The following is a 16,268-nucleotide window of genomic DNA, read 5'->3' as shown; positions in this document are numbered from 1 at the left end:
TCAAATCCCTACTCCTTTAGGTAATACTCTATGACTGTTTCTCACACATGACAGTGTGAGACTCCCTTGGCTCTACAGACTTCTTTCCAGAGCAATACTGCTCATATCACTAATTCTTATCAGTGTTGCCCCCATTTTTTTAAACCAATCATATTCAATTCAGTCACCCATAAAGGCCCACTTGTGGCAACAACTGAGTCACCAACTTAATGATAATAACTCTAACAATAAAATATAATTTTATTACTGTATCATAGTATGTTTCCCCATTTCAACTTCAAAATGACCGTGTTAGTCACTTTCCTCATCACTGGAACAAAATATCTGACACTCAAAGACTTAAGGGAGAGGGGCTTTATTTTGGCTCATAATTTTTAGAAGATTCAGTCAGTGGGCTCCAATGCAGGAAGGGAACGGTGGAAGGGTGTGGAAGAAGACAGATGCTCAAGATAGGGCCGGGGATATAGCTCAGTGGTTCCGGCACCTGCCTCAGAAGTGCAAGGTCCCGAGTTCGATCCCTGGTACTGAAAAAACAAACAAACAAACAAACAAAAAACAAAGAAAGATGCTCAAGAAGCAGAGAGAAGGGAGGAATTGGGGAGAGAGATAAACCCTTCCAAGTCATTCCCCCAGTAAACTGACTCTTCTTCCCAGGCCCCACCTCCTAACAGCGCAGTCAGCTATGGATTTATCAGTGGATTCAACTACTGAGTATAGCGCCTCCATGATCCCAATCACCTTTTAAAAGCCCCACCTCTGAACATGAGACTTTTGGGGGACATCTACATCTAAACCATAATAACTATGTTGTTTGGTGCAGAAAGGAGTAGTAAGTTAAATCAGTCCTACTCTCATGACTTAGCGCGTGCGCACACGCATACACACAGCTAAGCTGAGGAGGTAAGAGTTTATGCTTTAGCTGCTAGGTATCAAGGGGAAGAAATTTTGGCCTTTGGTTTTCCCAGAATAGTTTTTCCACTTTGACATCACTGACATTAGACCTAGTTAATTCTTTGTGGCAAGAGTTTTCCCATGTGTTGTAGGATATTAGGCAGTACCCTTGGCTTTTTCCTGCTTGGTGCTAGTAGCAACCTGTAGTGCCAGGATGACAGTCAAAAATGGCTCCAAATATTGCCAAATACCACCTGGATGGGGGCAGCAAAATCAACCCTAGTTGAGAAGCAGTGCCATAAAATGAAGCACGTATAAGGAAAATATAGTGTGTGTAAGATTTGGTACTATCCAGTTTCAGGGGGTCTCAAAACATGCTGCACATACAAGGGAGGACTTCTGTACACATAAATATATACAAATGCATCTTGGAATTTGAAAATGTGATACAGTGGTTGGGAATTTTTTTAATTTCCTAAAAATAAAGCAAAATATAAAAAGAGATAAAAACATATGAGAAAATTAGGTTGTCAGTCTAGGGAATCCACCGTATGAGTAGCAAAGAGCTAAAAAAAAAATAGGAGTAAATCAGAGAAGGAGAAGAGGAGGTATCCTCAACGTGAAGAATATGGATTTCCGGATTGAACGGACTTATCTAGTACCAAATGAATGAAAGCAAAGAGGCCCAGATCAAGGTACATCTTTTCAGGTCACTTGGAAGAAAGAGAAGATGTTTAAAATACTGAAGAAGAAAAAAAATGACATTTGACTTCTTAACAGCTAAATGGAAACTAGAAGACAATAAAGTAGCTCCTTTACAATTCTGAAGGCTGTGTTTTCCAGACCTCAAATTATACACGCAATTACCAAGCAAGCAGGGAGGTAAAATACAGGCATTTTTGGATTTTCAAGATCTTAAAGCTAATGTGCTCCCCACAAAATGCAAAGAATACATGACATCCAGGAACCACAGATCCAACACATGATAGCAAAACACAGAAGGGCATCCCAGGAAGACAACTGGCAGAAATCCAGAGCAAACGAGTGTGGAATTGGGAAGTGGCCGGGATATAGTACTTACCTAGGACAGAAGTCTCAAGAGAAAAATGAAACCTACAGAGTAGCTGATATATTTGAGTGCATCGTGGAGATTTATAATGCTGACAGGAAATTTAGGGACATTCATCTACAAATTAGACAATAAGAAAAAAGCAAGGCAAGTATTACATTCTAACAAAAATTTTTATAAGAAAGAAAATCTATCACTAGTCATTTAAGACTTAGCCATGAATAACATTTTCCTAGTCCTAATAACATAAATACTAAATCCTGATTTATCCAAAATTGTATATAACTATTGGCATGGGAGAGAGGAGAAAAATATATGTTTCTGTGTGTACTCATGTCAGGAGGAATAAGGGGTGAGACAGAAAGCAACAAAATTCCATTGTTAACCATCCTCAGCGATGGATATTAACTGATAATCCCCAACTGGAGTATGTGTGTGTTGATGTATACATCAATATTAGCATGCTCTTTGTTTGAAATGCAGAGCTACAAAGCAGAATAGTTGAAAAGCAGTAAGTCTTTGCCTCCAGAGAGTGGGAATTGGACGTGAAGGAGTCTCCACCATAGTTTTCTTGCCCACATACAATTCTTTATTTAACACTTGGCTTTGGTATTTCTTCCAGTACAAAACGTTGCTGGCACATACTCTTCCCTTTTCTTCCACTCCCTGACCATCACTCTTACAAGGGCCACTTCCTTCTGCCCCAGAAGAGTCTGCACATACATATATCGAGAAATAAATATGGTTATTTCTTTGTACATCTGTCTTTATCCTTAGCAAGGGTTTTTGCCCTTCTTTGTGCCACAGACCCTTCAAGAGTTTGGTAAAATCTATGAAAGTATTTTCATAATAGTTTTTAACCTGCATACAACAAAATTCAAGGAATGACACAAGAATCCAATTGCATTGAGATATGAAGTTATGAACATACTAAAATAAAACAGATGTGTGATTGCTATAGGCCAGGTTCCCCAGGAAATACAGTATGTATTGGTATAATATAGTTTCCTAAAATGTTGTCTTGATCCAATTTCAAGGCCCTGGCTAGAGAGCAACCAGTTCCCCTTCCTGGGCAGCTGATTAAGTCCATACCCCCAACCACCTCCTCATACTGCGAGCCACTGCATATATACCTGCCCTAATCACTGCATGGCCAGGTACCAGACTGCTGGAAACAGCCCCTGTACCCCAGGGCTGGCTGAAGTTATTCAGATTAGCTAGCCAGTCTTAAACTTATTACCCTGTCTCACCTGTTCCTTTCCACAGAAACCATAGTAAAGTCTCTTGGCCACGGATTTTCCTTCTCCCTATGCTTTTGTGATCAACCTTGGTGCATCCACATTCCCCACCCACAGAATCTGTCGCCTACATTCCTGATGGAAGCAAAGGCTAAGTTTCTGTTGAAGGTAAAAGAAAATACAGACATCCAAGTTCACACACCCAGTCAAGGCGGCCTTGGAGGCAGAATCCTGTCTTTATATTTTTACATCTCCAGGGCCAGCCACAGTTCTGGACACCTACTGATGTTGCTTGAATCATTGCTAGGACTTCATTCATCACTGCACGTAGTCTACATGTATTGAATTATAGTACTGTACCTTATAAATAAATACAAATATTATATATGCCAATTAAAAAATTAAAATACCTGATGGGATAACAGTTTTGTGTTTTTTTTGGTACCGGGGTTCGAATTCGGGTCCTTGCACTTGCGCAGCAGGCGGCGAAACCACTGAGCTAAATCCCCGGCCCGGGATAACATTTTTAAAAAGCAGAAATTTAAAAATTCTTCCAAAGCACTTCGTCAGCCGCTTGAAGCATGTATAGTAGAGATCTTTCTAGGGAAGCCTCTGGACCCGACGGAGCCCTGTCAAGTCGAAAAAGGCGCCCAGCCATGAGAGGCGGGGCCGCAGAGCGGACCCACGTGGTGATAGGCCAAGACGCGGAGGGGGCGGGACCTGTTTCTGTGAGTGACGGAACCCCCTTCCCTTGGGCCTGAGGCCCGCCTCCTCGCACCCGGAAGTCCCGCCTTCGGAAAAGGAAGGAAGGGAGCGCTGGAACGCCGGCGTTGACCGCAGCGACATCGTTGACCCAGTGGGAAGAAGGCAGCGGTGAGGGCGGCTGGCCCTTATCCTCTGTACCCTGGCTGGCGGTTAGAGGCGGAGCCGGCGGCCTAGGGCAACCCTAGGGAGTACTCAGGTGCAGAAGGTAGTGCCGGCAGTGACCGGTGAGGTCTGAGGACGGCGGGCTGCCCCAGGTGGGGCGCGCGGGCGTGGTGGGGGGAGGTCTGGCAGCGCCCAGCAGGTTACTACCCTTTCCTCCCTTCCTTCCTCGAAGTCCCATTTCCGACCTGGGACTGAAGGTCGAGTATTGGGTCATATGCCTCTCCTCCCCTTCCGCATCACCATCCACCTCCAACACCCCACCGCCACCACACTGTGAAGTGGATTCCCAAACCCCGCCTCGCTTCAACCGCCAAATTCCCACTCTTAGAAACGTGTCCCCAGAGGGTGGCATAGATTTCAAAGGATTTCCCAAAGGGGTCAGGGTATTTAGAGCTGTGTTTTAAAGTGAATATCTTGCCCTGGTAGGTTCCCAAGGGATGACAGAGAGGAAGAAGGGTTAGCCAGATTGAGTAACAAGGGAATAGTCTGTTTGTAGGTATCAGCTTTAATTTGTCTCATTCTTTTGGCAGCTGGACATTTAAAATTGTTTAGAGTCAACACTTTGATTTCGGCCATGGGTTTGTCACCATCTACTCCTGCTGTTGCAGTTCAGACCTCAGATGTTTCAGATCATCAGACAGCATCTCCACCTTCAAGATGCCCAATGCATAGAAGGAGCACTCAAGGTAATTGATCCTTTGTTAAGATAATTAAAACAAAAGATAATTCTCAGAAGGTCCTGAAGAAAGAAGAGTATAGGTGAGGCTCATAGGGCTGCAAGAGGGGCACTAGATTATTTCACAGTTAGGATGATTAATTGTGTTGATGAATGAGAGTATAATGATTGCTCCATAAAATCAGCCCGGCTCCCTAAAGTTTACCTGTGTAACTATATCAGTGATTCTTAACTAATAGTGAGGGGAGTGGAACTCCATTCACCAGGAAACATCTCATGTTGGGAGACTTTCACTTGTCACAACAGAGAGGAAAGGTACTCTGGGCATCTAGTGGTTGGGGACCAGGGATGTCACTAAACATCCTACAATGCATAGGACCACCCGCTGACAAAATTCATCTGGCCCTGTTATCAAGAATGCCAGGGTTGAGAAACCTTGGCCTAGATCTAGCTATTTTAGTAAATAAACTCTACTCCTATATCAGTTACAGTACTCTTCTATATGAAAATAAGCTGTTACCAGGTGGACTTGTCCATTCTTTCAGTGCAAGAGTGAAAATGAAAAAGGTGTCTTTTGCTTTTAATTGGTGCAGGTCTGTTGTGCGTTGTTCATAATGTTTGGCTTGAATCAGTAAGAAATGAGGGGCAGAGGTGACATGGTGTGCTTACTGAGTGTTGTTGCTAGCGGTATACTCATTTACTCCCTGGGCCAGCCAGGTCTGTCCATTCTGTGCCGCACACTGCTGGGTTTTGTTTATTTCTGCACTAAGAGAGTAGCATGGAACAGGATAGACAAAAATCCTTTATTTAATGGCGCTTACATTCTAAACCTTCATAATCCTGTGTGGCAGATTTTCTCCCTGTTTTATAGTTAGTGAAACTAAAGGTCAGAGTTACTAACTGATATGCTCCAAGTCACACAGTAATAAGTGGCAGAGCCAATGAAAATTCTGTGACCTTGTACAAGGACAGGTGCAGTACTCTTCTGGCATTTCTTCCGGGAATTGAGACAGATCAAACAAAACAGGTGTGCTCCCGCTCTTGAGTGTCCATCCCCAAAGAGTTCAGAGAATCTTCTTTTGCTTTTATTTCATTTACTATCTCGAGAGTTGTCATTCTGGTTTATTGGCATTAGTAAAGAATGAAAGTATTTATAGGAGATCAGAGGGGCTATTGCTTATATAATGTGAAAAATGTAACACTTATTTTCTTTCTAACACCCAGTTGGGCTCAGTGCCTCACAAAGAATTGATGTTTTGAATGGTAGGGAGGGAAGGTATAGCTTTAGGCCTTTATGCCGAAAGTGGGTACTAGGGAATAAGGGCCTAGAAAGAGAGAATAAGGAAGAAAAAAAAAGGAAACTCATCTTTTCTGTGTCTAGTATCCAGCCTTCAGTATATTCCATAGTTCCTGCTCCTACCTAAGGCAGGTGTTATGGCTGTGTCTAGATGTCCCCCCAAAGCCTTATGGAGTTATAGGTGGGGTTTTTCAGAGGTGGCTGGATCTAAGGTGTGTGACGCTGGGATTAATGGTGTGTGATTACTAAATTAGTCCACTGATTGGTTTGGCACAGTTCTGGGTGTGGACAATGGAAAGGCCCATCCTGGGTGTGAGTGCTACCCATTCTAAGGATGTGTATCTTGGGTGGATATAAAAGGACAGAAAGAAGGCAGGCTGGCTGCTGCTGCTTTCTCAATACTTTGCTGCTTTGCTGCCTTCTGCACACCATGAACTATTTCTTCCCTGCCACACCACCCTGCCTTGGAGCCAGCAAACTATGAACTGAAACCTCTACAAACTGTAAGCCAGATAAACCTTTCCTTCTTTAATTTTGAGTATCAGGTATTATACCTCAGCAATGAGAAAAGTAACTAAGACAACAGAGATTTTATTACAGAGCAGCTGCTGTCCTGGGCCACAGTTCTCCAACTTCCTATCTTCTCTCCCCAACTTTAAGACTGGCTTCTTAGTCCTCACACTTGCCTGGATCAGCACCCTGGATCCTTGGGCATTGATTCCCCTTTCTGGTGTCCTGCTCATTAAGCTCAAACCTTCCCCTTTAGAAGCATCTGAGTTCTACTTGGGTTATTGGTCATTTTCTTTAATGTCTGCCTTTTCTTGCTAAACTCTTGCTGTCTACTGATAAGGAATAGCACCCTCGCCCAAGTAGGACTTTCCTGCACCTTGTTTTAGTTTTGGAGTAAAACACAAGCAGAGTGCTACTGAGCTTTTTCTCCAGGAGTCCCTGTGAAGTCTCCTCTGCTCATTTTCTTCTGTCCCCAGTACCTGAGAGAATGCATCAGTAAGGGCTGCTTCGACTGCAGCTGTGTCCTCCCTGGGCCTGAGCTTGTCTGGAAATATTGAGTAGAAGTCAAGGAGACATGGTGAAATGTGGCCCAGCCCCTACTTCAGTTTCTCTCACAGTTCTCCCCAACTGCCCAGGGAGCAGCCTTCTTGCCTGTTTCAAACACTATGGCACGGGCCATGCACACTCTTGCATCTGCCAAGGTTTTTTGGTGTATTTTTGCTGAAAATATGACACAGAGAAAGGGAAGGTAAGTTTACCGAACCTTCTCATCTTTAGTATTTTTGAATGTTGGCTGACTTAGTTTTTGCCAGCTTTAAACAGAAGAAACCCAGTTTTTCCTGTGGGAGTCAGACCTTCACCTTTTTAGGGCCCCAATTCAGAGAACCGGATGTCATACCTTCTTGATGACACTGTTTTAAACTTGATTATTTCAGGCTGTCCAGTAAGTGTGGAACCATCTGGTCCAAGCAGTGACAGCAAAACATCCTCTGTGCCTGCCCACCAGGATCGAGCATACGAATACGTCAAATGCCCCATTTTGGCTGCTAGGGCCAATAAGGAGAACCTGGATCCTTCAAATCTGGTAATCTATGCTTATCCCTTCTTTCTGGAACATTTTAAACAGTGTTTTCACAGTCTCTGAAGATGAGCCGTGTACTGTATATTGTAGGCGTAAGGTGTCTCTAGGCATTGTCGGCTGTGCCCCCAGGAGCCCACTCATCTATATTATCTCTAATGGCCTAGTGGTTCAGAACATGGACTTTTTAGAATCCTACAGATCCACACTCTTACCCGAAGGGCTTATTTTACATCATGAGAATATTAATGACAGCTGACTTTTCTTTTGGAGTTTTCTGTAGCATTTAGCTAAGCACCACACATTCTCTCCATTAGCCTCATTGCAGCTTTGTGTAGTATTTTTAGTGCCCTCACTTTAGAGCTGAAGATACTGAGAGTGAGAGGGTGAGCAGTTTGCCGCATATCACTCAGCTAGGTATTGGCAGAGCCAAAATTGACCCGTGCTTACCTCAGCCCTGTGTCCTTAAACACCCTGCGGGGAGAATTAAGGTAGGCAGTGCAGTGCTTCCTACACTGGGTTCTCCTGCTGTCATTATTCCAATGAGGGGCCATGTGGTGGCTGAGGTTCTGCATTATTAATATGGAACTGCTAGAAAATCCTTCATACTGCTGATAGGAAAAGAAGTTCCAGGCCAGTGGTTCCCAACCTGCCCCCTGGGAACAGTCAGCTGTGTCTACAGACATTTTTGGTTGTCACAACCAGCGAGGAGTGGTCACACTGGGTAGAGGCCAGGGCTGGTACTAAACAACCTACAGTGTTCAGAACTGACTCCCACAACTGAAAGTTGTCTGGCCTCTAGAGGCAGCAGTGCTGAGGATGAGTGACCCTGGCCTAGGCTAGATGTTGGTGTAATGGCATTGCTGACCCTGTGAGGGAGAAGGGATTCTTCTCACCTTCTGCTCTGGCAGTGTTGAAATCCAAAGGCCCATCTATCCCATGCTCAGCTGAAAGGGGGAAAGCATTATCAGGGTCGTAAAAGTAGAGTGTTTAAAAAGAAAATAGCATTGTACATATCAACTGTGAGACTATCTCAGAAGAGTGAAGAGCAAATTGTTGTTTTTGAAAATCCTGTCATAAAAAGGTCTGTAGAAATGCCTGCAGTTCATCATATTTGTTTTTACTTCTTTTTCCTTGGTGACATTGCTTCTAAGTTTGTTCAAAGGAAAGAGACCAAAAATCTAACCACAAAGTTTATGTGCCATGTGTATGAACTTAGGAAAAACAACTTCAGTGTTCTGACTCTTCAAAACCAAATATCAGAGGTTTGAAATTTTGATATCACCCATTTAATGGGGACCTTGGGCTTTGTGCGAAATGAGTTGCTTTCCAGGAAGTTCTTAGTTGTATTACCTGTTTTTACTTTGTACATATTTCTAGCATTTAAAAAACAAATTGCTTGTTTTCTTCAGATGCCACCACCTAATCAAACACCGGCCCCAGATCAGCCATTTGCTTTGTCTACCGTCAGAGAAGAATCATCCATTCCAAGGGCAGATTCTGAGAAAAAGTGGGTTTATCCTTCCGAACAGATGTTCTGGAATGCGATGTTAAGGAAAGGGTGAGTGAGCATATTATTTAGAGTATAAATTTGCTCATCAGATTTGCCTAAGAGTTAAATGTTAAAGTAATTTTTACTCCCAAATCATACCGTAAGTTTTTTTTTTTATGAGAAATCAGTGGATGTTCAGACCCATCAGAACATAAGTACAAGGTCAGTATTCGGAGAAACAGAACCAACAGGATGTGTGAATATGTGTATGACAGGGAAGGCAGGGAGAGTTATAAAGAACAGATTATGGAGGCTGTAAAGTCTTAAGATCTGCAGCCAGCAAGTTAGAGACCCAGTTCTAGTCCAAGTTCAAAGGCCCACGAACTGGGAGAGCAAATAATGTAAGTTCCAGTCTGGAAGCTGGTAGGGTCAAAACTCAGGAGGAGCCAGCATTTTCACGCAAGTCCAAACACAGGAAAAGACTCGTGTCCCAGCTCAAGCAGTCTTTTTTTTTTTTTTTTGGTACCGAGGATCGAACCCTGGTCCTTGCGCTTGTGAGGCAGGCCAGGCGGCGGAACCACTGAGCTAGATCCCCAGCTCTCAAGCAGTCTTTTGTTACTTGTAGGCCCATGGCTGAGTGGATGTGGCTCGCCCAATTGGGTAGGGCAATCTGTTTTACTCAGTCTGCTGCTTCACGTGTTAATCTCACTCAAATTACCCTAACTGATACCCTAGAACAGTGATGGTGAACCTTTTAGAGCTTTCAGTGATACAAACAGCCTGCTGTGGCACTTATGCCATAAGTTTGCCACCACTGTCCTAGAATAATGTTTGACCTCATGTCTGGACACTTCATGACCCCATCAGGTTGACATGTAAAATTGTTCATCATAGCCAGTAATAATTTTTACAAAGAAAACACTACTCCTGTATAAAATGCTTAGAAAAAGTTGATGACTTACTAATCAAGAAAGCGTCACTTTAAAAATGGCTGGTTCTCTAAGTTTGGCTTTTGAAGACTCAGTGACATGAGATTCAGGCAAAGCTTTAATCTTTGATTCCAGTGTACATAGGTGCAACAATGTTGGATTTATAGCATTACTCCACAGTCAGGAGCAAATCTTGAAAATGAGTCTTAGCCCCATTAAATTCAGAGAAAATGAGCATGCTTAATTCTTTTATGATGTTTAATAAGTCATCATGTGAATACATTGATTAACTCTTTCACATTGTCAATAGTAGTTAAATTTTACCAAATTTCCTTTTATAGGTGGAAGTGGAAGGATGAGGATATTAGTCAGAAAGATATGTGTAATATCATTAAGATTCACAATCAGAATAATGAACAGGCCTGGAAGGAGATTTTGAAGTGGGAAGCCCTTCATGCTGCGTAAGTATGTTTGAGATCTTTAAAACAAATTGGAGCATCTATTATTTCATACTGACTTTCTAGGGTTTTAACATTTTATACAAATAATTTGGTGTTTGAATGAAACATTTGTGTAGCAGGCATGTTCTGGTGACAATTATTATGGTACATATTACCCCTTCTTAGGTTAAGAAAAAACCAGTGTTTTATTCAGCTGTGGTCTCAGTGGGTCCAGAATGCAGAAGGGACAGACCAGAGATGCTCCCTGACATCCGGGGCCTCAGCTGCTGACTCAGTGGTCAGGGATGGTTCAGACCTATAGGCTAGAGGCCTCTGAAGGCTCAGCCAGTGCCTGTCCAGCAAGTGGTGCTGGCCATCTGCCAGAGCACCTGTTCATGGCCTCTACATGTGACTGCTTCAATTTCCTCACGTCATGGTGGCTGGCTTCCAGGAGGTAGAGTCTCGAGAAGCACTAGGAAGAAGCTGAGACTCCTTTGCTTGCCTAGCCTCAGAAGCCCCCAATTCATTCGGGGAGGAGTATCTTCATCCATTGAAAGCAGAGCACATGGGAAGGGAACTACTAAACAAATGCTGTCTGCACCAAGGGAGATGGGAAACGTGGTTTTATTTCTTCTGCAGCATTTGTTGAATCCCCCTTAGGACTAATCTCAAGGAGGTGCCTTAACACGGGGCCTTTTACTCAGGGGAAAGAGGGAAATGCAGACAGCTGTGTGGTGGCACACGTGAGATTCCACCTAGGTTTGTTCCAAGCCTGGGTGGTGGCCTCCAGCCTCCAGGTGTCTGACTGAGTCTGTGGGCTGGGCCCAGACTTGGCATTGCTAGAGCGGTCGAGTCTGATGCTGCTGTTTCAAGGACTCTGCTTGCAGAGGTGTAGGAGTGGGCCATGTCTGCACAGAGAACCACATCATATTGCTGTTGCTTCTTCACAGGGCAGATTCCTTACAGAATGTGACTCATTTGTTTTGTTTTGTTTTGTTTTTTTATTAAATTCTTTTATTGGTACATTGTAGGTATACAACACAATTACATTTCTCCTTGGGAATTGTACCTTTACATAATGCATCTTGGTTCTTATTTTTTCCCCATTCCTAGCCCTCCCTTACCCCCCCCTCCACCCTTCCCTATTTACAAAGACTTTATTTCCATTTTTTCCATTTCTGGAAAAATGGGAACAAAATCTTTGTAAATAGGGAGGAATGGAGGGGTTGAAGGGAGGGCTGGGCAAGGGTGAAAAATGAAAACCAAGAGAGACTATGTAAAGGTGCGAATTTCCAAAGATGAATGTCATTATATTGTATACCTAAAATGTACCAATGATTAGAATGAATAATCAATAATGCAAAATAGGAAGAAAAGGTCCAAAGGGGTAGGGGTAGTGGGAGGGGCAGGGGCAGGGGAAAGGAAAGAAGGGAAAGGGAAAATGATGAGAAATGTTTCTTGGCTACAATCCTGTGACTGATTTTTTTTTTCTAAGGTGTTCACTTTGTTTTTAATATTTTAATATTCAGTATGGTTCATAAGCGCTTCCTGGCTGTCACTGGCCAGGGCCCCGGCCTGAGGTTGGTGCACAGGAAGAGGGACTAACATTGCAACCGTGTTTCCATCAATGACCTGTGTCCTGCAGGAGTGCCCTTCCGGCTTGCCGCACATGGTGCACAGTAACCACGGGTGAAAGTGTGCTCTTTTTAAAGCCACTTGCTGCTTCCTTACTGTGTGATTATGGGGCAGGAGCAAAGGGGCAGTTCAGTTTGTTAGTTTCAGCTCCCTCCCCAGTCATCTTCCAGAGTTCAGGAAGAATTGGATAGGCCCTTAACACCTTCACAACGGCCCCTAATTCCTGTGTCTGGCTGCTGGGCAGCTCTCAACCAGTGGTGGTACATGCATAACTGTCCCATCAGGCACCATGGGACAGTCCCATCGGGAGGTATGAGCTGCCCAATGGCACAGTCATGCATGTGCCACCCATGGTTCAGGCCATCAGGAACGTGTTACAAAAGCTACTCGAAGGTGTCTAGGAGAAAGTCTGCCTAGATGGGGTTTATTTCTTTGCCTGTGACATCCTCTTGAGAGGAGATAGTAGGGAGCAAGTTCTAAATGGAGAAGTCAGTGGCTCACATGGACCTTAAATAGGGCAAAACAGAGCCCTCTCTCAAACTCACAGAGACACATAAGGACCAGACCCTGTCTTGTTACGGGGGTAGCTAACAGGATGGGTGGTCTTGTCTCTCGACTGCCTCCCCGCTCCATTGGGGCAGCAGCTCCATGACTCTCATGTGGTTGGACTGTGCCCTTCATGAGGCCCAGTATCCCAGGGCACGCAGAGGGTCGGGCGCTCAGGAGCCCTTAGCGAGGGTCTGTGGGCAGTGTACGTGGACTCTGTAGTAGCATTCTGCCACCCCCCATCTTACAGTATAGCTCTTTACCGAAGGAGTAGGTCTAACACTGATTACAACTAGGTCCTAGGCATTCATCCATCATTTTTCTTTGTTTATAAAAGCTGTTAATTGGTTTGAAGTGAAATAAAAAGTACAGTTGTCCCACAGTATCCATGGAGGATTCTTTCCAAGATTCCCAGATACCAAAATCTGTGGATGCTCAAGTTCCTTACATAAAATGGTTTATCGTTTGCATATAACCTTTGTATGTCCTCCTGCATACTTTAAGCCATCTCTACATTACTTACAATATGTATACAGAATAAAAGCCTATATATGTTTAGTATAGGTGCAGGGTTTTTTCCCCAAATATGTTTAATCTGGAGCCCACAAATGCAGAGGACTGACTATATAGGAGTTTCTTGTGTTTGCCTGACAAAAAGCACAGTGGCCCTACATAAAAGAGAAGTTCTTTCTGAGAGTGCGCCTTTCCCCTGCTCCATGTAGAAAGGCCCTGGTTCCTGGCTGGTGTGGAGTGGCTGGTGTGGAGTAGTGGTGCAGATGTCTGGAGGGAAGGGGTGGGGTTGAAATGTACCTGATCCAGAAGCGAAGAGGAATGTTCTCAACAAATACAGACAATGTCTTTGAAGTGCTTTTGCACTTACCATTCTCTATAAATGTGATGTTATCTAAAACTCATACCAAAAAGTGTGTATTTCCGAAAAACTGGAAGATCATCTTTGTCACAGGAAAGAAAATGTTTAATAGACTTATTTGGGGCTTTCCTAGGGAGTGTCCTTGTGGTCCATCATTGATCCGATTTGGAGGGAAGGCAAAGCAGTATTCACCAAGGGCAAGAATTCGTTCCTGGATGGGGTAAGTGTCTGCAGAAATGTTATTTTATGTTCCTTGGGGCAAGGCCAACTTTCTCTTAGCAACGAAACCAAAGAATCAAAGAACTGCTGCCCTGTCTTCTAAAACTCAGTATTCAGCTGCAGATTTCTTCTCCTTAAGGTTTGCTCATTGACTGGGCTGATTTGTTAGTTTACAGCAGCTAGTATACTATTGAAGGACTGAACTGAGTTCTATATTCTTGGATCCTTCCTCTTACTCCTCTCGTGATCTTTGGGTCCATCCACTCAGCCCTGCCCACCTCTCTTCTGGTGCAGCTCAGATTCTTAGCACATGGTTGCACCACTGCAGGCTCAGCTGACCTTCTTGCCTGGGGTCCCTTTCCCATGGACATTATTCCTTTGTAGACAAAGGAGCTGTCACCTGACCTGGACTCCACGATTCTTCAGCGCCATGTTCCCCTAGCGCTGCAGATGGGACTCTCCAGGTCTCACCTTCCTGGTTAGCTGGTCTGTACTGGCAGCAGGCAGGTTCTGCTTCTCAGTCTTTCCTACTGCTTAAACCAGGACCCAGTGCACCGGCAGCCTTCAGCACTCACCAGCATGCTCTCCTTCTAGGTACGAGTTGCCTTTTGACAGGCACGATTGGATCATCAACCGCTGCGGGACAGAAGTTAGATACGTGATTGATTACTATGACAGTGGCGAAGTGAACAGGGACTACCAGTTCACCATCCTGGATGTGCGTCCTGCCTTAGATTCACTTTCAGCTGTATGGGACAGGATGAAGGTCGCTTGGTGGCGCTGGACTTCGTAACCACTGTTTTGTTTGTGATGGAAAAGCATAAACTTTTTTCTTTCCTGAGAGGTACATTAAACTATTTCCCCTAAACTGAATTCCACTCATGATGTAAGGAGCATGCACTTCAAGTGGGCAGTCACACTTCATCCTTCACTTGGCGAGGGATACCATGCTCCATTAACCTTTGAGTCACATTTTGCCTAGTGGTTTATAGCAGACCATTTTAAGCTTTCCTCCCCCTTCATTTAAGTGGGAAGCAGTCCCTTGGATTTTCCTTTAACTGCACTGTTGCCTGTGTAGTTCATCTAAAAAAGTCTTACCTCTGTAAAAGAGCTTTTGAAAAGTATTGAGAGTTGTCTTGTTTTTTCAGAAATGAGATGTAAAACCTGAAAGTGCAATGTTCAGGAGCTTTTACCTGGACAAATATTTTAACTAAAACTTAGAAATAAGACCTAGTTATGCTTTTTTAAAAATTCCCCTGCATTTCTAAAGTTCCTACAATTTAGTAGGAACAAATTGCAAAAATATACCCTGGAAAAGTATTCAGCAAGAATAAGCATGTCTTAGCTCTCCAAATTCCCATTTGTATGAATTTTTCAGACTGGACCTTGTTACAGAAATTTCAACTCACCATGAAGTGATAATGCATATATTTTGGAATACATATTTTAACTTTTTAAGTTTTTCCTTTTAGGAATTCCTATAATTCTAATTTGTAAGTCTGCTTCCCCAAAAGCAGGTATCCCCATTGTCCCTGGCTTTTGACAAGTCGTCCCAAATTCGAGTCCCATTCCTTCCCAGGCTGGGAGCTTTCCAGTCGGCCTAATCCAAACCCTGAGAGCCTGGCTTAAGTCACAGCGCCAGTACTGATCCCTCTCTAATACGTGATTATATTTGGCTGTGTTAAAATTCACAAGAAGAGAATTTTTTTCTCAGATGTAGAGTATTTGCATCAATTCAGTGTCTGGATTTTTTTGTTTGTTTTAGGGACTCTCTAAATTTGCTGTTGGAATTCTTTGTTTCAGTAACCCATGGACTGGTTCTATTTATAGCAGCATGTTACAAATGACTGGTTTTTCTTCAGTGTTGATGATATTAAATCTTTCATTTGTCCTGAATACTTAGTGTTAAATTAATGGATGGAATTGGCAGTCTGAGTGATTGACTTGGTGTGGATTTCTCTGTTGTATCAGTTCTGTGTGGAAGTTCCAAAATGCAACAACCTTAAGTTGTACATGTCAGAATATTTATATATTTTTAAATAAAGCTAATAGTTAACGAGTTTTAAAAATCTTTTCAGAGTAACTTTCTGAGCAATCGTTTCTTCAGGCTGTAATCTATAGTCACCCAATTTGAGGCAGCCATTTTCTCGTCTGTTCATCACATATTTTTAAACTATACCAACAAACAGTTACTGTTGGCCTTTTCTGGTTCTAAATGCTATTGATCGAGTATAGGATAAGGCATTATGAGAAATGATGCATTGTAACTGGGAACTGAGGGCCAAGCCTCATGCAAGGATTCACCCCAGTTACAGGGCTATGGTATGTTTTGAGACATTGTTGAAAGTAAACTGTCCAGCAAACTCGACAACAAGGGCAGCAGTGGTATACAGCCCTCACCATTGCCAGGACTATAGCCTACTGGGTACTCAGAGCTGCTTTGTGTCTGA

General features: G+C 43.4%; 1 protein-coding gene and 1 long non-coding RNA gene across 6 annotated transcripts; one reads left to right on the top strand and one right to left on the bottom strand.

Annotated features, from left to right (window-relative positions):
• Positions 1 to 348: 348 nt before the first annotated feature.
• LOC147823305 (uncharacterized) lies at positions 349 to 3,813 on the bottom strand. Its single transcript, XR_015444164.1, has 3 exons — positions 3,609 to 3,813; positions 1,973 to 2,077; positions 349 to 524 (listed from the first exon to the last, which is right to left on the bottom strand). It is a non-coding gene; the product is annotated as an uncharacterized LOC147823305 (long non-coding RNA).
• Positions 3,814 to 4,001: 188 nt separating this feature from the next.
• On the top strand, positions 4,002 to 15,889 carry Hccs (holocytochrome c synthase). Of its 5 annotated transcripts, none has more exons than XM_004871025.4 (7): positions 4,002 to 4,159; positions 4,656 to 4,811; positions 7,544 to 7,692; positions 9,099 to 9,247; positions 10,449 to 10,568; positions 13,733 to 13,819; positions 14,413 to 15,889. In XM_004871025.4, exons 2-7 carry the CDS (start codon positions 4,700 to 4,702, stop codon positions 14,609 to 14,611), a joined length of 816 nt encoding a protein of 271 aa, XP_004871082.1. In that variant the 5' UTR covers positions 4,002 to 4,159; positions 4,656 to 4,699; the 3' UTR covers positions 14,612 to 15,889. The 5 variants fall into 5 exon arrangements, with proteins under 5 accessions (XP_004871082.1, XP_004871083.1, XP_004871085.1 ...); XM_004871026.4 differs by having other exon boundaries at positions 4,008 to 4,187; XM_004871028.4 differs by having other exon boundaries at positions 4,012 to 4,071.
• The last annotated feature ends 379 nt before the right edge of the window (positions 15,890 to 16,268 follow it).

Source organism: Heterocephalus glaber, unplaced genomic scaffold, assembly GCF_053883595.1.
Source record: "Heterocephalus glaber isolate CG9 unplaced genomic scaffold, H.glaber_assembly_v1.0 deba00001594, whole genome shotgun sequence".
Lineage (NCBI taxonomy): Eukaryota > Metazoa > Chordata > Mammalia > Rodentia > Bathyergidae > Heterocephalus > Heterocephalus glaber.
The sequence above is the reverse complement of the archived record's forward strand: the minus strand, read 5'-3'. Positions and strand labels throughout refer to the sequence as shown.

Excerpts from the sequence above, each read along its gene's own strand:
- Hccs (XM_004871025.4), top strand. The coding sequence starts at position 4,700 with ATGGGTTTGTCACCATCTACTCCTGCTGTTGCAGTTCAGACCTCAGAT. Across the intron at positions 4,812-7,543 it reads GCATAGAAGGAGCACTCAAG|GCTGTCCAGTAAGTGTGGAA; the intron begins GTAATTGATCCT and ends TGATTATTTCAG. Across the intron at positions 7,693-9,098 it reads ACCTGGATCCTTCAAATCTG|ATGCCACCACCTAATCAAAC; the intron begins GTAATCTATGCT and ends TGTTTTCTTCAG.